Source organism: Cyrtonyx montezumae, unplaced genomic scaffold (assembly GCF_038088225.1).
Source record: "Cyrtonyx montezumae isolate F1298 unplaced genomic scaffold, pur_monq_1.0 scaffold_1, whole genome shotgun sequence".
NCBI lineage: Eukaryota > Metazoa > Chordata > Aves > Galliformes > Odontophoridae > Cyrtonyx > Cyrtonyx montezumae.
Window position 1 is genome coordinate 20773849 of NW_027071825.1, and position 22344 is coordinate 20796192.

General features: G+C 36.3%; 1 protein-coding gene across 2 annotated transcripts in view; it reads left to right on the forward strand.

The window, feature by feature from the left end:
- Positions 1-22344, forward strand: part of DENND1B (DENN domain containing 1B) — a 144629-nt gene that overhangs the window by 114092 nt on the left and 8193 nt on the right. For both annotated transcript variants that reach the window (XM_065743041.1, XM_065743033.1), the window contains 5 exons: positions 1905-1995; positions 5861-5901; positions 6601-6669; positions 9116-9172; positions 9976-10086. In XM_065743041.1, the coding sequence (XP_065599113.1) occupies positions 1905-1995; positions 5861-5901; positions 6601-6669; positions 9116-9172; positions 9976-10086 (369 nt within the window). The remainder of the gene's footprint in view (positions 1-1904; positions 1996-5860; positions 5902-6600; positions 6670-9115; positions 9173-9975; positions 10087-22344) is intronic.

Genomic DNA, 22344 nt, shown 5'->3' on the forward strand with positions numbered 1-22344 from the left:
GTAATGATTACTCGTACAGCCAGTAATGTTATCACTTCCTTCAAATAATTTCAGGTGGTTCTTTTGGAACTGATCTATTTTTCAGTATTTACATTAAATACTCAATTGAATTAATCTTCTAAAAACTAAAATTCAGCCAGTGTCTCAGCCTTGTGATGATAGAATTTTACCAAATGTTGAGCATGTCCATAAATCTTTTGCTAGTTTATGGTGTGGAATGAGTTCATAACTTTCCCCAAAGAGATAACACCCCTCAGTTCAAAGGATGGCTGTTTTTTTTTCTTTTTTCTTTTTTTTTTTTTTTTTCTCAGCAGTAGCTAAAGATGTTCTTATCTCTCTTTTCACTGTGAAATAATCCAGCGATCCCAAAGAGGTGTGACCATGAACCCAACCTGTTTGGAAAAAGGCCAACTTGGAGTAAAGAGAGAAAACAAGGAGCTGAGACAAGAGAGAGAAGGGGATGCTTATCTTTATGCTTGTCTCATTATTGCTGTTGGAATTTTTCTATTCTTAGAATGTACTTTGTTTCATGACAATATTGACAAGCATTAGATTGTCACTGACATTGTTTGGATGATCTGTAGTAATATATGACATAATCAAACAATTAATTTTAATCAATTCCTATGTACTGTTTTACTACCAGTGGATAACTCATATTTCTTGTTAGAAGATGAACTGTGTATAATTAGAGAAGTGCTTTCTCCCTTTATCTCTCAGATTTGAGTTAGCCTTTTCAAAATAAATAAGGAGGGGGTGATCCTGAAAGGAATTTTAAACCTTTAGAAATATACTTGATGTAATTCTTTGAAGCTTGTTAATTTCTGAAAAGAATGTGTTCGTCTCTTCTGAGAGGTTTAATCATGAGTTATCTTGTTTTGGCTCTTTCTGACCTATATGAGTCATTTCATTCTTTATATACCCATACACCTACATTCAAATCCACATACATTGCAGTGTACATAAGGATGATTATTGCGGTATGCACCTGTAGATGCAACTAAATAAGTGTTCCTTGTGTTAGAACTTGAAAATTCAGTGGTGTCAACCCTGAACTATGCTCAGTCAGATGGAGGGCTTGACTTGGCCTCATGCCTCACTTCATTTTTTGCACTTGAGTGAAATGTCCTCCAAGTTAGTTTGCTGATCAAGTCCAAGCTGCTAATGCCACCATTTCTGAAAGCAAGCCACAGTAATTCTCTTCTGTTTCAGTACAGGCAGTTTTGCTATGATTTCCCCACACTTGCTGTTCTCATAAGGTCACTTCACATAAAACACATCCATTAGACTTTTGACGAAGCTCGATTAGACATCGTAGCTTATCATCTCTTTGAAGAGCACATGTTGAAATGTGTCAGGCTGTTTGTTCTGGGTACCTCAACAGGCTCTACTTTGGACCCATTGATGTGTAAAGCAGAAAGGGAGGTTTGTTTATCATTTGCTGCTTACGATAAGGAGCAACCTTAGGACTTCCCAACATAAATCAAGGAATTCTTGGCTATCTTTACTTGATTACAATAATGCAGACTTAGCATAAATGTATGCTAAAATATTTTAATGCCATTAGGAGAGCAAGAAGAGCCTGAAAGTGGTTGAAAGTAACTGAACAAACAGTTGTAAGTTCATTGGCTATAAAATTTTACTTAAATTTTTTTGATAATTTTTGCATCATGCATATAGTTTACTCAATATACATAAAAGTAGTAGGAACTCAGAGCAAGTGATAATTTTTGTACAATATTTTCACATTTCTGCTGTTAGTTGAAAAGTCCATCTACAATTATACATTATCCTTAAGCCATAAGTTATCTTGAACGTATAAATTCCATCATGGCATACATACATACCATGACTGCAGTGTAAAGAAATAGAGGGACTAATAAAGTGTGACTTTTTTTTTCCAGTTTATTGATGGTCGGCTATCAAAATTAAATGCAGGAAGGGGATTTTCCGATGTTTTTGAAGAAGAAATCACAGCGGGAGGATTTTGTGGAGGTACAGAATTAATTGGAGTGTTTTACTTGATGCTTTTTCTCTGAGAGGTGTTTAAGATAACTGTCCTTATACGTTTTAGAAGTCATTAATATCTGAATGGAAATGTTGAAACAGTTCATTCTTGAAAGGTTTTAGCCTTTAACAATTGACTGCTGGGCTGAATAATAGTACGTATGTAGTTGTGTCTATATGACAAATGGAGATATTTTGTTTTAATCCAGTAAAACAATACTTAGATTTTAAGATGTGATCCAGTGTGTCACTATGTCACTTGCGTTTGATCTGCATATTTATACTACCTGTCAAATACTATACTGAATTTTTTTTAAATAATCTTCAGTTTGTGCTGCTGATTGTGTTTTGGATAGTTGGGTTTTCAAAAGCTCTCCTGACTTTTCATATCTAATTATTTCTGCAGTGCAGAAACCAGCAGTTTCTGTTTAGATAAGTTTCTTATCAGTAGCAAATATACTACTGAAGAAGAAAAAGTTGAACCTAGCTATTGAACAACTGTGTATCATCAGAGAAAGAATATTGAAATATTTGCTTCCTTCATTAAAAAAGTAGTATTCCTTGTGATGTTTGTAGCAGTTATATTCACTCACAATTATTTTAACTCTTCACATTCATTGGCTTCCAAAGTGAACTCATATGGCAGAATGTGAGCTGAATCAATTTGATTATTGCAGGATTATTCAGTGGTTTCCTGTTTACCATTTATATGGTCTATGCTGCATTGCTTTTTGAGTCACTGTATCTGCTCTAAAAGTGTTGGATCATGGCATGTGTGACAGAGCATAAGCACTACTTTATGAAAGCAAAGTAGAAGCTTCCTTAATAAATGGAGGTTCTACCAAATCCACTGAGTTGCAGATGACAGCAACAAATGGACTTCCTCTGCAGGGACACTTTTACAGGGGCATATTCCCAGGGCAGAGAACCTGAGATCGTGGAGCAGTTGGAAGCCATCCTCACCTTCTGCAAAACAGCCTTGTTACACTCAAAGCACATTAGTCCTTTTAATTGTTTTCTTTTCTTTCTTTCCTCTGAGTCTTATGCTATGATCTAGCACAGCTTTTGTTTTTTTTTTGTGACTAAAGTGTGATTAAGCTAAAGAGAGATTTGCTGCTTTTCTGCCATTACAGTGTAACTTACACTGCTCTGTATACAGAGTTTAGCATCTCTTAGTGAGATAGGTAATGTCAGGATTACTGCTCGCTGCTGTTAAGGGGTCAAGAGTCCTCAGTAAAACTGTATTAGACCTGAGATAAAGTTTGATTTTTGGCCATGTACTGGCAGCTTGTGAGTCATGCCTCATCCAGGAAGCAGTGCTCGGCTTCAGGAGCCCTTTTCACTTGGGCTGCACTGTGTGTTGACTTTTCAAGTCTCACGAGCTGTATATTGCCAGGCTGTGGACAAATTGCTTAGGGCACATATTCAGTATTTACATAACTGCTGTCTCATTATCATTATGAAGTGCAGGGCTAACAATATGTGTGCAATTGAAGGTGACATTTTTGACGCTAATGGGGTAGAACTATGATCTTTCGCAGAGTTAAATCCCATCCATCTTAACAAGTGGTCCGAAGTTTTAAACATGTAAACAAACAAAAAGCCAGAAAAACAAATAAACCAACCACTACTGCCACCACCACCACCAATAAAAAAAAAACCCACAGATGGAAACACAGCTTTCAGAAAAGCCACAGAAAATTAGAGAGCTCTAAGCTGTTAACAGGAGAGTGGAATGCAGAGAGAGTATAATTTGAAAATTGCAGATTGAAATGGAAAGTATTTCTTTTTTTTTGTTTTTATTTTAATTTCCCCACATATGCCTAGTAGAGAACCTAGTAGAGAAAATTACCCTGAAAATTGGAAAATATTTTTATAAATAATTTTTTTTTCAGTAAGCTTATTAGGTTTTATTCCCCTAAATGTGAAAAGCCAATTGTTAGCCATCTTTATGCTTACATTTTCTCATTACTTTTTATTTTCTGTGACATGTATTATTCTGCAGAAGTAAATAATGGTTCTGAAGAGTTGTAAGCAATTTTCAAAAACCTACTGACTGACTGCTTCGGCACTTAGATATCTTATGGAATATGTAGATTAAAGTAACTTGTAATTACATGAATTTTACTACAGCATTCATTTTTCTTCTAGCTGTTCCTGATGTTACTAGTGGCAGCACAAGGAAAAGTGAAAATATTTTCACCTCTGTATTAGTAATCATTTCTTTTAAAGGATCAACATTTTCTTGGTAGTTTCAGGGCTTTCATTTCTGGCTTAGAGGATGCAGTGTTAACATTGCCTTTCTGTAGATGATTGTATTTCAGTTTTGTTTTGTTTTTTTATTAACTTCTCTTAAGTCTCTCTGTGCAACTAGGAGACAGTTAAGCTCCTTGGTGATTTTCTGTGCTCTCATTTACTATCTCCCATAATCGCTGAAGTCATGAGCCATGAAGGAAAATTCTTGGATATGGCAAGAGCTCAGCATAGTATGGGCTAGATAAAAAAATAAAGTTATGTAATAGCATGTTACAGCAAGCACTTAAAGTTCATTGCATTAATTTCCTTAATGTACGAGAAGAGGTTAAGTTTTACCTCTTTATGTGCTTTTTCACACTACCTTCTCTGGTAGTTTCCAGGGAGCCAAACAGAAATAATAGCATTTGCTTTTGGTTTCCCTTTGACATGCTTACTGAAGTTTTGATCATAGTAATTATGAATTTCTCTCCTTTCTAAGGAGACATTGCTTTCACTCACGCTATCCTTCCTGGGAGTCTGTGTGTCTCAAAATGGCTTATGTGGGTTTTAGTGTCATGGGTGAAAATTTCACTGCCTGGTACACCTCCACACAGCTCAGTTTCTTCACCTCACTTGGCAAAGAAACGTGGGAATTCCATTTACACTGATCCAGTTAGAGCTCCGTCGTGTTCTAGGAGCTGAGTGTGACTTGCTTTTCCATTAGCTCATGCAATAAATCTACCTAGGCTCTAGTTTACCAATTTATTGCAAAGCTGAAGTTTGCAATGTCATTTTAAAAGTCTGCATGCTCCTTGCAAAACTGCTGAAGTCTCCAAAAATTTCATCATGCCTACATGAATGTCTTGCTTGGGGTTAGTAATAGCTCACAGTAACAGAGTATTCAAGTGATTGATCTGCTCTAAAACTTTCTCAGAGTGGGGGCCAGACTTGGTGTTCAGCTGAAACGCACTTTGGAAATAGTACTCATTTCTTCATCAAGCCCTTGATAGAATTTAACCCTGTGATTGGTGGCATGGTAGCCCTACATAAACAAGTTGCTATCATTTGTCTGATATTCTTTTTCCCCATGGGGAAAAAAAAAGGAAGTAGTTACAGTTAGCATGTTACAGTGATTTCTCCTATCATAAGTACGTGATGATGACATAATCTTCAGACGTTTCTCGAGTGCTTTTTCCTTGGGATGGAACCACCTGCAGTTTGTATCGTTGCCTTACTTGAAAGGTTACCCAGTGGGATCATTATTATTGAACACAGTTCATTTAGATATTCTTTCCTTTAGTTTCTTTTCAGATTTTTTAACAGTATGTTATGCTGCTCTAGTTTTAATTTCTCTTTGCACTTCAATTGGAGCTTAAAAAACATAGTGAAAAGATAGGAATTCACAAAGAAAACAGAAAACATTATATAAGGTTTTTTTTTTTCTTTACCATGTATGTATTCTTATCTTTAAGTTCTTTGACTCTCTGGGAAGAACAAAATTAATGAATAATCCTCTAAGAGAATTTTTAATGTGGACTTTGAAGAGAGCTGAAACATTTAATATGTTGAATATATGTTTGATTTTGTTGTTTTTTCTTTTCTTACGTTTTTGTTTCAGGAAATTCAAGATCTTATCAGCAATGGATGTATACAGTGAAGGTATGAATATTTTGTTGGTTAAGTCGATGATTTTTTGAAAAAAAAAAGATAATTAAAAATTCTGTATCCTTGACAACTTTTTTTCTTTAAAACTTTGTCATCTTCCTTATACGTATGTAACAGAAAAAAATTTGTTTATTTGGAAAGAAAAATAGAAATAAAGCATGTTTAATGTGAGGGTGAGGGGAGAAGACTCAGTACAATTTGACATGAAGCTTATCACTCCTAGTAAACAGCAACATAGTTCATACGGGTTTGTGCTGTTTGACTAACAGAAGATGCTCGGTATAACCTTGTTATTCTGCAGGATAAGTAAAATATATTATTTTAGATTAACAGAATTCTTAGGTGATTAAACATGATATTTATTTCAAGTTGAAGTATTTTGAAGTTACCTAATTTAGGATAGGAACACAAGATAAATAGCTGTAACTTCTGAATTGATTTTGATGTGGTAGCAGCGAATGAAGAATGACAATACATCATCCTGTTAGAATGCATTGATAAAAGCGTCAGCTCTGATAATGACATACTGTAACCCTTGTGTGTCTGCAGACAGCAGGTTGTGGAAGAATCACAGCTGTGCCTGTTCTTGCCGCTTTGAAGCTACTGATTCCTTTTCAGCACACTCAAATTTTCCTGTTGTCTTAACTTTTGACTTATAAATGTTATTAAAATAGGATGTTTTGTGTATTGCAGAAAGGCGGTGCACTGATCAACACAGCAATGACCAAAGCCACTCCAGCTGTGAAAACAGCATACAAATTTGTAAGATATCAGTTTCATATAAGTTCTATGTAAAAGCCATGACTACCTATTGTCTCTGATTCTTCCTGAATACCCCAAATCTTAAATATTTTGTAAATATATTTCAAACAAACGCTTTGATCTGCCCGACACTCTTAGTTTCATTCCTTTTCTCAATGAGCACTGGGGTTTAGAATAGATTCAATATCTCCCAGAACAGGTTGTGCATAACAACAGACATTTTCAAAGAATCACGTGCTGTTGTCTCAATTGCAATATTTATTTGAATGTCGTTTAGGTAGTTGTATACTCTTTGTAACATGATGAGATCATCAAGATATGGACTCTGAGAACAGAAGTTCTCGTTTGCGCTGTGGTCTGGTGACATAGCTCATGCATTGCAAAGTTGAGAAACATTTTCTAAAACATTTTGTAAATGTTATACTTAATTGTAAATAAAGTGCTATAGTACATAGTTACACGGCATATAGCCTTAACATGTGGTAGAAAGTCTTTTCTCCTGAGGACGTCCTTCAGGACAAATGGAGTTCTGTCTTACACAGATGCGATTTCTCTTGGGCAGTATGTGCTGCACTGTTGTAAGGGTATGGTACAGCATCAGTAACGTGCAGCAAGTACTGTGTATCATCAGCTGCTCTAACAATTATGGCAGAATACTCACATTTAGCTGGATTAATTGCTTATACCTTAGAGCTTTAAAATATCTTGTTTTAAAAACCTGTCTAACCAACAAAGCATGTAAATAGTTAAAGTACAGCCAGTATGAAAAGATCTCACAGAACAGAACAATGCAAAACAATAGTTTAAAATGAAATGGGATTTATTTAGAGGTTAAATACATGAGAAAAGACTTTTGGCTTCTTTTTTGCTTTTCCAAATGTTTCATTAGTTGAATGCATAATAAGTAGTCCTGAATAAATCAGACGATCAGTCTCAGCCAGTATATTTTAAGTAAAGTTTTCAAAGAGAATTTTTAATTTACACTGGTTGAAAAACATAGCAGTCATGAAAAGAGAAACAGGTAAATAAATTAAATATACTTCATATCACAAACTCATTCATAATTTAAGAAATGGTTCATTAACAGGTTATCTGGAAATTACTCTTCTTTGGTTTGCATTAGCTTAGACTGTGGTTACACGATCTTATCCCAGCATTCAATTAATTGTCCTTGATAAGCAAGATTTTTCAAATTGATCTTCTGTTCATTCCAAAGAACACTGGTAAATTTTTTGAGGATGTGTGTGCCTATGGTGTTCTCATCTATTTTCTCACACACTTGTACTTTGTGGAGCCTACCACCAGAGGAGCGGCATATGCGTGTCTCAGTTGCTAGATAACTGTCCTTGAGTAAATAATGTGACTGGTGCCATCCCTCAGAGTTAGAACAAAGCACTCCTAAATGCATTGAAAAGCTATGAATGTGAGCTGGAAAGTTTAAAGTGGCTCTCAGGTTAGCATCTGCTACATGGCACCCCACTGTGCTCTTACTGAGCTTATAGATGTATGATTTATAGATGAAAACAACTCTTTGACCCCTTGAATCAAGAAAATGATTCTTTTCATCCAAATTTCCATGTACTGAAAACACAGAAAAATAGGTGATTTCTGCATATTTAGGCCACTAACTGTATTTTAAAATCTTTCATTTTCAAGACAACCTTGAAAACTTTAATAGCTTTTTCCTATGCTAGCTATATCCATGCAAGCAAAACACACTTTCTATTAGGCTTAGTTTTTCTTTGTTGTTTTGTTCCCCTCACCTCTCCTCTCTTCTTATTTTTTTTTCCCCTCTCCAACTTCCTGCCTCCCTCCTCTTTTTTTTTTTTCCACATAACAACATGGTGTTCTTTATTGATAATTCAATTCTCTGTTGAAGAATATTCTTGATTCTGTTTTCTATGCAACAGTGATCGTTAACTTTCTATTTTAATACATATACAATTCTGCCCTAAATAGCTGCACTATTCTGTTCAGCAACACTGGGCAAAATCTCCATCTGCATATGAAATCACTTCATTTCTCTTAAGATTGATGTTGCCCTGCAAGTTGCCAGACTGGAACACTGTAGCAGTCATCTTGAAAAATCTTAACATTTTTCCAGCGTGCCTTACTGCTAAAATAGCCTTTCAGATTTAAAGGACCGTTTCAAATAAAAGGAGTGATGTTAAAGACCACGTTCGGCCTGTCTTTAGTCACAACAGACAATTTTTGAGCACGTATGTTTTCACTGCATTGGCATGCATGTGCTGGAAGAGCCTTATATTTACTGACAAAGCATGAATATATCAAATATCCCAACAAAGCACATACAAAATTTGTGATACAGGTCACTATCCTTCTTTATAGCACCACGTGTGGAAAAAATGAAATACATAAAAGAAGTGTGGCATCATAAAGTGTGTTGCATGACTACAGAGTTACATACAGCCTTTTAATTTTCTAGGCAAAAAACCACGCAAGGCAAGGAATAAAAGAAGTGAGGAGTAAGTTGAAACATAAGGTACGTAGTACACTTTCTACTCTCTTACCTCGCTTCATGTATGCTTGAAGCTTATACTTTACAAATCACATGAGATTTGTGTTTTTAATGACTTTTGAAATATGCTTAGCCCTTTGTTCAACAATACATTTTTCATAACGAGCCCTCTGGCAACTATCTGTCATTCTATGCATCCACTGAATAATCTCTTTATTGTTTGCATATTTTATCATAGAACAACAGAGGTTTTCAAAGATGCATTAACAGGATGTATGTTTTCATAAAGTTGATTGCTTTGATATCACAATTGTAGCCTTTGGTTCAAGCTGAGAACTTGAGATTGAAGAGCCTTGCAGTGCAGTGTATTTCAGAAGGTGTAGTTCTCTGGATTTCGTAGGATATGTGAACAATCGCAACGTTTAAAAATGAATGAATGGTTTCATTTTACAAAAGTAACATTGCAGAAATATCAGAAAAGATGTTTTAGACATTTTGAAGCTGCTTTTCCTATTGAAGGTTTTGTTTCCACTCAGGATTTTTCTGTGGAGAGAAGGAATCATTTTTAAAATATATTTTATTCTATTTTAAGAAAACTTAACAAAAATATTTCTGAGACACTTGAACAGTCCATCTTTTAAATGACAATGTTGATAATTTGGCTTCCTGAAAAGCTAAATTTGATGTTCTTACTACAGATGGTATTTTCATGACAGTAATAGATTGTGGCAAGATAATTTTGCATGCTTTCTGCATGCATAATATGGAGGATACATGTGCAGATAATGATTATAAATGAAGGAATTTGAATCTGTTTTGTTGCATAGGAGAGTGAGGAGGATTATCGAACTCGCGGCACTGTCGCAGTACAGAGTGCCCCGGTCTACACCGTGCGTAGTGAGAAAAGAGGGAACTCAGAAAAGCGAAGACTTGCACAGGTAAGACCCCTGAAACGTCTGTCCTACTTCACATGCATGTGAGGAAATTTTTTCCAGTTAGAATAATGCATCAGTGAATCTAGGATTATTTTACTGTCTGTGTTCGAGTAGCGTGATTAAATCACGATGTTTAAAGCAGTACTTCTGTCACAGCATACTGCTCAGAAGGAGAAAAAATGCTATTCGTACCTCATCTGTGCTGAGAGGGGAAAGCCCAGGAGATTTATCAGTATAGATCTGAGATTTAATTTGTCTTAAATCTGTTTCTGATAAAGGTTTCTCGCAGCAAATACACTCTGCTCTTTTCACAGACCTGTGTTAAGCTATCTATTTTAGTTTCTGGTAACGGAATACATCAATACTGTATTTGTAATAAATTGATTTGGCAGTCGCGTGACTTTTAGCCCTGTTCAGATAGTTACAGTTTGTTATTTTATTAATAAGCCAAGCAGTTAATATGATGTCAATCTCATCCTTTTGTTCTCCAATCTGTTCCAGTCCTGAACTGCAGTAACAGGTGTAGTGTCCCAACTTTGGCAAGTGTTTTAATGACTCTGCGTTCATTTTGACAGTTTTATTTCTGAGATATCAATAAAATAGTTTTCATGATACTTTTTTTACTTGTAAGGGGTGTGCATATCCATGTTTTTTAACGTTTGGATATAAATTTTGCATTCTGTAGTCATTGCATATTTTTAATGGATGCGACGAATTTTTCTAGGTGGGTTTTTAACACATAAATCTTCCTCAGATACAAAGTATAGAAATTCAGTCTAGCTGATGGCAATGCCCTTTTCTTTTTGTAATGTAGTGCCTCGATAACAGTATTGCCTATGTAACCACTTTAGTTTTGGATTAGCTTTGTTTTATCTGTAATAAATACAAAACCAGTGAAGTTCAACATAGAATTGATGCAGATAATTTCTAAATAATGTTGAAATTGTATGTTAGCATTAAGTCATTATTTTTAGTAGGGTTATAAATAATACAATGATTTTCTGCGTTTAATTATTTAGGCAGTTTTTAGTTTGTGCATGTTTTCACGATCCCTTTAAAGCTGGTGATAAAGTGTCAAACTGTGTGCCCTCGCCATATTTTTATATACAGGCAACTGGGGTGCCTCCGTTCTTTCAGAAACTTGCCTACAGCACATTTTTTTCACTCAGTATCAGAACAGAAGATATTCTGTGCTGTATGTATGGTTCTAGTACTGTAGTGTTAAGAGCAAGAATGGGTTCTTAAAATATTTATTGCTAACGGATAATTCATTTTAATATTAAACTTCTTTACCCCACTCCAAAATAATTTGATAATGTGAGGTAGTTACATGCTCTTTGTGCAGTATAAAGCAATATACACAGATTAGTGTAGGTGAATCTGCAATTGTATGTATCTGTGTAAATTTGTAACAAAATGTACTCCTGCAGCCATCAAATTCTTTTAGGAGAATCTTTTATTCTGATTTTTATTAAAGAAATGTGCAGTACTTTGGTAGTGTGGTTGTCCTGCCTACTGCTAAGTGCAGGAGGCGAGGGATTACTTTGTGTGCAATTCAGCATTTCTTTTGAGGGCTTGTTCTGACAGAACAATTAAACCTGTGTGTGTGAGTGTGATTGTTCATACAGCTGCACACCACTACGTCCCTCAATGCTATTGTTGCTATTCATATCAGACATCTTCTGGTTTTGAATGCAAGACATAAGTCATATCGTTCTGCAGATGTGTGTGTATGCAGTCACACACGTGTAAATATGTGCATGCATACGTAGGTACATACAAGGTTTGTTTACTGGCAAAGCACAGTAACTAATGGCCTCATATTCTTGCCCTGCTGCAGCCAGAATGTCCCAGCTCTTGTCCCCAAAGCCACCTGAGCCCAGGATTAGGAGTAAATAGTGATCACTCCCAAGTACTCTGATCTTGCACTGTTGCCTTTGCCTCTTGTTCAGACTGTTCTCCTTTTCTTCCTCCCCAAAAGCAAGTAAAGCAAAGTATTAAGAAAAAAACAACAACAAAACACTATGTTACTCTTTTATTTTTGTTCTTTGGTAAGTCTTTAAATAAGTTAAAATAAATGCAATTTATTTATGATTAAATGCTTATTTCAAACTTTACATCCAAATAAATATGCACTTGTCAAGGCATATAAATATAACAGAGCCTGTGTTTAAGCTGGTACTGATCCTGTAGTATATAACAAATGGGTCTCATTGCTACTATTATTGATTAATATTATTTGTGTAGTGCTCTCTCTATGCTGGAGATGAATCTTTTCACCTAGATTTCTAAAACTGTACCCATGAGTGTCAGCAGCAGTATAATGGTACCACTAATGTGGCAGCTTGTGCACAATTAATATAGGGACGAGGTATTAAGTTGTGACATCAATCTGTTTGAATGTCCACCCCAAACCTAAACAAATAACAAGCAGAAGAGAGTGCTTTTTAATAATCTTGCTTCCAAAGAAGAGGCATCTCTGCACTTTCTTGCTCTTTCTTCCACATTACAACATTTAAAAACGTAAGGATAAAGAATTTGTTGTTACATTTGTCCTGCCAGGTATGTGCTTTGAGCTATTAATTCTCTGCTGCTTGGAAAGAATAAACGTGAAAGCCATCTGATAGTTACCTGAGACACAGTATATTTCATTTGGATCACTGTGTATGATGCAAAAGTTTCCTTCATTGTTAACAGATTGTTTTAAATGTTGATTCACAATAGGGTTTGGGGGACTGGGGGATGTTTTCTTTACAACATAAAGTGAATCTGCTTTTACCCCAGTAAACAGTAGTTTGTATGTGGGTCTGCTAATTAGTATGGTTATTTCCTGTTTTGTTGATGAGGCTTTAATAAATGTCAAGAGTACATCCACGAAGATCTCCCAATTAGGCTTTGCGTTTGTAAAACCCAGCCCCTTTGCTTTTGTGTGAAGATGACAGTTCCAACTGCAGCCTCAGCCTAACAGGGCTCCAGGGAAAGGATACTTCTCTGGTTTTATTGAAAACAAGGCCAGTTTGGCCCAGGGAGAATACCAGCACTGGTCACAGTGCAGAGCTGTTTTTAACAATGAATATTTACTAAGCTTTATCACTACTCTCTCAGTGCTCTTATAATATTTTTTTGTGCCAGATCAGCAATCGGCTATCAGAAAAATGATAATAAATCAAAGCACATTGTAGCATGTAAAATAGCTGTCAAAATCTAATCAGAGGATAAATAAATGTGTTATTGCAAATGCTTGCGATCAGCTTGCCCTCCTCTAATTGGCATTTAGAAAGTCTTTCCTTAAAAAATGAAATAAGAGGAGCATGCTTCTATGTGCCTGCGTGCACGCGTGCGCACACACAGAATTAATCTTTGCCTAGGATGAATCGTTCTATCTCCGTAATATTCATTTGAGCTTACTCTTGCTTAGGTTAGCTGTTCTACACGTATTAAAAGTGTACGAGATTAACTATATTGCAAGTCAACATTAACAGATGGATTGCCCTAAGCAAGGGAAAACCACAACAAAATCTAGGGAAAGTGGAGGATTGAAGCTTTTTATTGTTAAGCCTTATTAAAACCTTGGCATGTGCACTGCTGTTAACTGTTTCGTGCCTTGATTGAATAAGTCTCTGTTTTATCTGTTACTTTAGTTAGATATAAAAGGATATCTAAGAAATTACTGGCTATACATTTTTAAAATAAAAATTAATGCAGACACGAGATCTGTTCAACTGTGCTTGCAGCATCTTGCTGATGATACTGCTGGGTTCCTTTAACTATTGATGGAGGGAGGTATGGGAGTTTGTGCGTTAGGGCGCTGAGCATTCCGTTTTTTCATAATCTATTTTAATTCTGTTCCATTACACACACACAGGTAGTGCTGATTTCTGGGTAGGCAAGGGGCTAAATGCAGCGAGAGCGCCACAGAATTGCTAAAAATAAGTAAATAATTGAAAAGACAACGTGTCTATTATGAGCCCAGAAGATCTGTTTGATTTTATGAATAAGATCTTTGTAATTTTACTGTTTTATCAGGTGATAGGTAGCTTATTAAAAACGAAGCATTTGAGGATGTAAATAGTACTAACGTATTTAGTGGCTAATAAAATATCCTTGCAGATTTGCAGACAACCAAGTAACAAGAAGGGGTTCATGTTATAATGAGTAAGTTAGCAATGCCCCCTTGTCTCTAAGGAAAGGTATGCAATACCTGGGCTGTTAGGCACGCACCAACTTGCAGATGTAATGGAAACCTGGGCATTAGGGTTCAGAGTGTGGATTTACCAGGAATCCCCGAGTGTCAGTGATACTTTGAATGCTCGTATATCGAGAAGCCAAGCAAATGACTTCCCATGACTATGCAAGATTTAAATACAGTGTCTAACAGGGTTTTAAAAACACTTTTGCATGAGGTAATAAAAGCCATGTTAGTCTGAACTTCTTTCTTAGTACTGTTGAGCAGAATTACCTTTTTTTTTTTTAAATATGATTCTATGATTCTATGTAGCTTGTGCGGTTTTATTGTAGTGTATTAACTAGAATGTATGTAATCCAGATTGGAGTAAGGACTTGGCTTCGGTTCAACAGAGACAGCAAGCATCAGGGAGGAAGATGTGTTCAGTTATAACCTCACCTTCAGGAACACCACATTTATCAAAACCCCTACAATGACCAGGAAAATAAATGACATTGTTAGCTACCGAGGGCCTGCAAGAAGTGATTACTCACCTAACGTGAAAAAAGATGGTGAGAGTGGGCTGTTCTGAGGAGCTGTTTTTTTCTGGGAGCATAAAAGAGGAGAGAAAATAGTTGTGGTAATGCCGTGCTGAATATAAGTGTTCTATATTAGGAGGCTGAATGCTGAGACTGAACTTAAAAGAAAAAGAAAAAAAGAGGAAGAAAAGCCTCACAGACAGCCCAGGAATAATTTCAGAACTATGATAGCTCTGATTACAGAACTTTATATTTGTACTCAGTTAATGTGCTTGAGAGCACATCCATGCTTTATGTTCATGGAAAATACTGGTTATATAGCTGGAAGTACCTTTACTTCTCATTGACTAGAATATTACAGGTAGACAGATTTCATAAGCAGTGGCAGCGAGTTTTTAATGGAAATTACATTTTGTTTCTGAGAAATATGGTTTTGGAATGAGCTTCACTTGGTTAGTAAATTCCAGCTCTTCAGCTAAAATGGTATAATTTACAAACACCGTAAATATCATGAGCTTCCTTAACTTGGACAAAAATCTTTTGTCTTGGTGTGTCAAATAAGATCTCTTCATTCTGTGACACAGATTTCCTTTTAATTAAAAATGAAAACCTAGGCAGCAAAAATTCAAATTGCAGATTACGAGAGTGCCCTCTGGTGGCTGCAAGAGTGTATCCTTTGCCATGTAAAAGCCATACTTTTTGCGACAGCAGAACATTCAGAAATCAAGCACCATTTCCTTGCATCATTATTATTATCATTCAATTAGAAGATTAGCGGAGCCTAATGTAACCTAAAGATTCAGGTGTTTCCATGTATCATGCATACTTTTATTGTCAGGAATGCACAGCGCCAAGCAGAGCCGCTGTCTCTGTTGCTCAGAGCTTCCCCTCACCAGGTGTTAGCATACACTGCCTCTGCTGTGATGGTGACTGATTTTCATTAAATCAGGGAACACATTTAAATTAAAAGAAGCACTATAGCTTTGTGGAAGTGTTTTTCTTTTTTTTTTTTTTTTGTTAGTGAGAGTCCTGTCTCTGTGCCCACTCTCTTCTCTCCATGGGTTTCAGCAAAGGGCTGTTGCATATCTCTTGCAGGGTTCTGTCCATTGTTCACCCAAAAAATGAAGTAATCCTTGCCTGTCCTTCATTCATCATTCAAGAGATCTCTCCACTAATTACTATAATTCTAATTTTATTAAAAAAAAAAAAAGGGTGGAAAGATAGTTTAATGGTCAGGAAATTGCTCTAGAATTTTTTTTGTTGCCTGGTGGGACATTTAATGGAACACTTATTTTTTCAGAGCAATATCACCAGTGCATCTAACTTTGATCTATCTAAGAAATCTAGGCAGTAAAAACTTTGCAGATGCTTTTCCTGGCTATTAGATCTGACTACTAGATTTTACTTTGTTAGAAAATGCAGGGGCAGCTTTTCTGACAGCCTTTTTTCTACAAACAAATGAAAGAAGCTGGAAAAAAAATGCCCTTTCACAAATAGGGGAGCATATGGACATCTTAATGTGACAGTGCTATATTCTGCTGAAGTTACTGTTTCTTCAGTCTTTCAGAAGAGCAATCTCAGGCAGCATTCTGACCTGCCCTGTCCGAAGCAGGGGGGCCAGGGCTCAGTCCACCCATGTTCCTTCCAGATTACTTTTGCTGCCTGGCCTGAAAGTTCAGAGAGCACAACCTTATATCTAAAGCATCAGCTCTGTCACTGTCTGTCCCCTAACCTTTTCTTTCTCTCTCTAATTCTGTAAGTGAGTGGGGGAAAAAAAATGAATAAAGTTTGATTAAAAGTAAAGTTTGCCCTGGGGGCAGAAGGAGGAAGAAGAAACAGAAAGAGCCTTTCCTGCCGGGATCTCAGTGTCCCTGAATGTGAAAGCCAGGATTCGACCCAGATAATTTTAGACACTTCACTGAAATGTCACAGTTACTTGCAGTGGTGTCTTGTGCTTTTTCCACAGTAAGTGAAATGAGAGAGGCAAGACCAAAGGGCAGTTCAGCCCACCTAGGGGTCTAGATTACCTCCCAGTAATGCTGCTTTCCTGATTCTTGTAATTCAAGCGTGAGAGTAGCTGGGTTTAGTGCACGGTACCCAACTTGGTGGAGTGCTATCCATGTTCCTATGTGCCTTGCAAAGACCCCTCGTGTCACACAGAATAGCCTTACTGTTGCCAGACAGCTGGGTGGACTCCTCTGTCTAATTCTTCTGGTTGGAAGCCTTGGGCAGAAATGTATTTGGAGTCAGTCTTTCTGTTTTAAGGCACAGTTGCTTTTCTTTGTAAATGTGACTGGTTATCTATTGGCTTTTCTGTTGTCCAGGTTTGATGGAGAGAGTTCAGTGCTGCTCAGGTTTTACCTTCTGTATTTTTTTGTAATATTCTGGCTTCCCATTAAATTTTTAAGTCTAAAAATGTGACTTTTGTGTTAAGGGTCTGATCTGCTTAATGCATTTTACCTTCAGTCACTTCTGTTATTCACTTAACAGGTTTGTGTTTTTGATAATTTTTCTTTTGAGAAAAGTTGTGTGTGATCTGCCATCATTAATTCCTGGAGGGATTTTGCCATGTGATAGTTCTGCTGATGCCAGTATGTCTTACATTTTAACTAAAAGATTGGCTTAACCAGTAATCTTGGTTTTACCTGCAAAGGAATGATATCAAACAGATAACATATTTCAACCAAGTGAACCATGTTTGCAACTCTTCTGAATCACAGAAGCTATACTTTGTGATGCATTCTGATCTCTGAGCTTTCATGCTACCTCAGAAACACATTCTCTTTCCTGCCTTTCACATAACCTTGGTACATGTGGACGTAGATTAATTTTTCCTTTTTGTTGTGTTCTGCCTTCATCTTCTTACTCCTCTCAGCCCTCTGTCCTGCTGCATCCCTCTGCTGAAATAATTGAATATTATTACTAACAGTTAAAAAGAAGAACAAAATAAGTGGAATTTTTGTTAGTTTTTGTAACTAAAAATTCTGCTAAGAATGGCTCCTGCACCGTGGAAGGGGATGAGATCAGGCTGGCTGTGCGGGAGAGTGCTGGCTGCCAGCAGTGTGGGGCCTTGGTCAGTGCAGAAGGGTGAGAGATGTCATGGGTTTCCCAAGAGAAACAGCTCTGATTCGTCAGAGAAAAGGAGAGTTTTTGTTGTTTTGAAGGAAAACAACTGTGTCTGAAAATAGTGAGCAAAGGTATGATTCATCAAAATCCAGAACAGTATTGTAAAATCCTCAAATAATGTCTGTGTTGAGGAGTGTGAAGCTAGAAAGCTTAGAGTCTGTTAAATTGTCACCGCCCTAATTTGGAACAGAAATAGTTAGGATCTGCTTTCGGTGACCAAGTATCTCAAGAGTTGATTCCTGCTGTGACAAATCCTGCCTCAGCACTGGTATTCATGTTGCCTAGGACTTTATAGAGGTCAGTGAATGTCTTTGTTGCATTACAGCTCATTTCAAAAACCTCTGCCCATACTCTTTTACTTACGAAGTTCTGGTTGCCTTTGTCTTTAAACATATTCTGGGGACTTTCCTGCTCTTGCAGACTCTTTATTTTTATTATTATTATTTTTATTATATATATTTATATTTATTATTATAAATCACAGAAAGAATTTCTTTCTCTCTTTGGGGATCTACTTCTTTGTGGATCTCTCTTTCTGTATCATTTCAATTATCAAGATCTCCGAATCGAGGACACTTTTGTCTCATGACATATAGTTGTGTGTTTTCCAGCCACTTCATGCTTTTTCAAATGCATCATCTGTGCATCTGAATCTGTTAAAGCAGAAGAGGTTTCTATCCTAGGAGAGGTGGTGTTTTTATATTGCATTGATAACCCATAAAATTATCTGCAAGTCCCATGTAATACTACTACCTCTGCTAGTAAGAGGAAATTTGATATCTTAGATGGTATCGATTTAGTTTATATTCAAAGCAACTTCTGTGGTATCACACATTGTTGCACCATTACATTATTTACTTTATTATGGGTAGAAGCATGCAAGGAATTTTTGAAGAGGCCACTTCTAGAAATTCATCTGGAATTTTATTTTGCATCTGTCCTGGTCTGGTACCGGTGCAGCTAATTGGCATTCCAAGCACTACTTTCAGCTTGGCAGTGGTTGTTTGTACCATATCCTTGAAAAAAGAGGCAACAAGGAAGAGAAAGTTCAGTATGGCACTTATGTTTTATCTCTGTTCTTTCCCTTTTCCTTATCAGTCTCATGGAGTGCAAGGTGAAGTATGTTTCCTGTGATCTCATTACCCATTGCTTCAGTTTGCAGTCTTTAACTGGAAAGAAAGGCAGTGGGTATGTGGTTGACTAGAAAGTTGGGCAGAGTCAGGCACGCTCCAGTCTGCCTACTGGAGGTGAAGCTGTAATTACTTCTGTTACTGTGTTGTAGAGGACAGGTGAAGTAAAAAAAACTTAAGCATAAGTAATAGTGGATTTGTGTTTATTTTACATTCTCATACTGAATGAATTATCTTTAAGTTATTAAGAAAAAGCAAACAGTACTTCATGTATTTGAAGTGTAGTAAATATTTTTCTTTACTTGAAATTCTACACGTGTTGATATATTGAGTAGGCAGTAAATGTGAAGTTATATATGTGCTGTCATTACTCAAAAGATTATTTGTTTCTTACGTTGAGGACAATTAATGGCAGCAGCCTGGTTAAACTTCCTGCCTTGCTGCTGATCAATAAGCATTCGTTCCAGAAAGTTATGCTTCTGAAAGGTCTGGCATTAAATAAAAAACTGACATTTCAAAGATTGACTTTCATGCCCAATCAAGAATGCAGCCATCTTAAATTTAAGTCCTTTAGCATTCCTGTATTTTGTCTGCATTTCTTTAGCATTCCTGCATTTGTCTGCATATGCCAAAGTAGCACATTTTGTGAGGCTCCCAGCAAGCAGACAAGAACAGTACAAGGACCCCTTCTCACTTTGTTTGGTTCTAGCCATATTCATCCTGTCATCACCTTTTTCTGGATTCAGTGATCAGCATTTGCCACAGTTGTATCAGTAACAAACCTCTTGCAGAAAGAGATTTTGAAGTCAGAAACCAAAGGTTTGAATCCTTAGCCAAACACACCACCCTTTTATTGAATGAATATATTTGAGATTAAAGGCAATTGCTTGCAGCCAGTGAAAAACGGAATGTGTGACAACAGCACACCTAGTCGGGAGCTTAACAGCTGCAGTCGCATGCTCCCACCAGAGGGAATGAATGCCACTTTCAAACAAACACTTCCACGAACCATTGCTCCCCATGGAGCTGGGTTGTCTGAACATATCCTCACACTGGCTGTGGTTGATCCTTCTCTGTATTTTGCGTGCAGGTTTGGGAGGTGGTTCAGCAGTGGCTTGCGGCGAGCGTGAGCTCGTTGTGTGATCAACAGCGTAGAATATGTTGAACTCTGCTATATTCTGAGAGAAGTGAGAGATGGGTTTTTGTGGTGCAGGATACTTAAAGATGGAAAAAATTTAAAATGCCCAAGGTTGAATCCTAGATAATGTTTAGATGTTAAGTAGATATATTCAATAATAGATTTATTATGTTAGCAGAACTAACAAAATAGTTGGGTAGTTTTTAAGAAATTTCTTAATTTAGTTGGTAGAAAAAACATGACAGTCTATTAAGACTTTATAAAGTTCTGGTGCAGCAAGAAAGGAGTGCTATAATATCATTTCTTGCAGTAATAAATTTAAATGGTCTGGTTGTTATTAGAATGCTGATCAGGAAGGAAACAGAAGTCTGTCCTTTTTTCATAAAATGGTATAAAAAAGGTTACACACTTCAAAATGCAGAAAAGACAAATTAAAAGCTTAAATAACTGCAAACAGCAGGGTACAACAGTAATGGAAGGGCTTCTTAAATGACTTTGACAGCTTTTGCAGGTGCACATACTATGTCACTTTACCTAGTGGAGCACTGAAAAAGATTTATGGTTCTCCTTTTGCAATTTATTAAGAGTTTCTTTTTTTCTTTCTTTCCAAAGTAGTCTGGACATACCCCTCCCTTGCAGTCATTTTTATTACAGCTCCTAGAGGAAAGTCACCTATTCAACAACATGTGTTGCTTGTTGTCTCAGTGGCTAGCTTGCAGAGCTGTAAACTCTGGAGAATGTTGATGTTTACAGACAGAAATTTTCCTTTCCTTGTCCTTTAACTTTCTCTTTTTGTCTATGGATCTGATTTAATGTGGTTTAATTCTTGTGTTTTTTTTTTTCTTGTAAATACCCTAACCATCTGATTTGATAGCAAAATTCTTTTCAGAGTCTGACCATCAGGAACTAAATGTTTTCTGGTTTTTTTTTTTCAAGGTTTGTTGACATATGCTATGTTATACTTCTTACATACGTTCTTCTTGTTTTCACTAACTTGCTTCCATAATGCTATCCAAAACGCCCCAAAGGACTGAATATGTGTAACTACTATTTCTGTGCTGTTTGCTGATTTTAAGTTATTTCTAATTTCATTCAATTCCTGTTTCTCAAAGACACAACTTCTTTTTTTTTTTTTTAACTTGCTGACTATGATCTTTGAAAAATTTTCTGATGTTGGCAAATCATGGAGTTATCTTGTGGGAGTTTATTCCATTGACAGAGTTAACCTGTTTGAGAATAAACAAGGATTTGGTTTGGTTTTCTTTTCTGAAAATTATGAACATTTTTTTACTCTTCTTTCCTGAAAAATCTTGTCTTTATGTTAATAGAGGTAAAAGATGACAGCATCTAATTCTGATGCAAATTTAAAGTGAAAGCGGGTTTTACCCTCCAAAAGTCAATTCCAGGGTAAGAGCTTTAATGTAAGTGAATGTCACATCAGTCAGAATTTTCCAGACCAGGTAGTGAATTTTCAGTCTTACAGAAGTAAACTACTTTAATTGCCTCAGTGAAGACAGATCCTAAAATTTAAATCATTAAGGTAGCCAATTAACAGTATCAATTAAGGCAAAGTAGTTAACCTTCCTTGTAGTTATTTGCAGTGGTGTGATTGATTTCAGTAATGATGAGAGTAATTCAAAGAACTCTCAGAGCCGGGAAATAACTTGAATTTGCAAAGGAAATTTAATTGACTACTGCTAATGAAAGGAATAGATAACATGCTTTTACTTAGCATGCTGTGCTACAACTGCCAGGTAACTACCCGGGTGCGTAGCCACCTAAATGACTAGTGGCACATCTTTTAGTAATTTGCTTTCTTGACAACGTATGCTGTCTTTAATAGATCTTGATTGCACTCAGTAAGTGCCTTATTTCTATTTCAGATTTATGTTTCTAAATGTTTTAGTATGTATTTTGATTCTTTGCAATAAAGTAGTAATAGTAAAACCATTTCTGTTCAAAGTTTTAAAATTATTCTTATTTCTCTTGTACTAACAAATAACAAAGTACCCATTTTGTTACTATTTGGTCAGATAAGTCATATCATATGATGACTTACTTATTCAATACTGTTTTACCTGATTTATCTGTAATAATTCCTAAACTTGCCTAGTTTTATATTTAATAAATAGTGCTTCATAAAATGGTCCAAACTTCTTAACA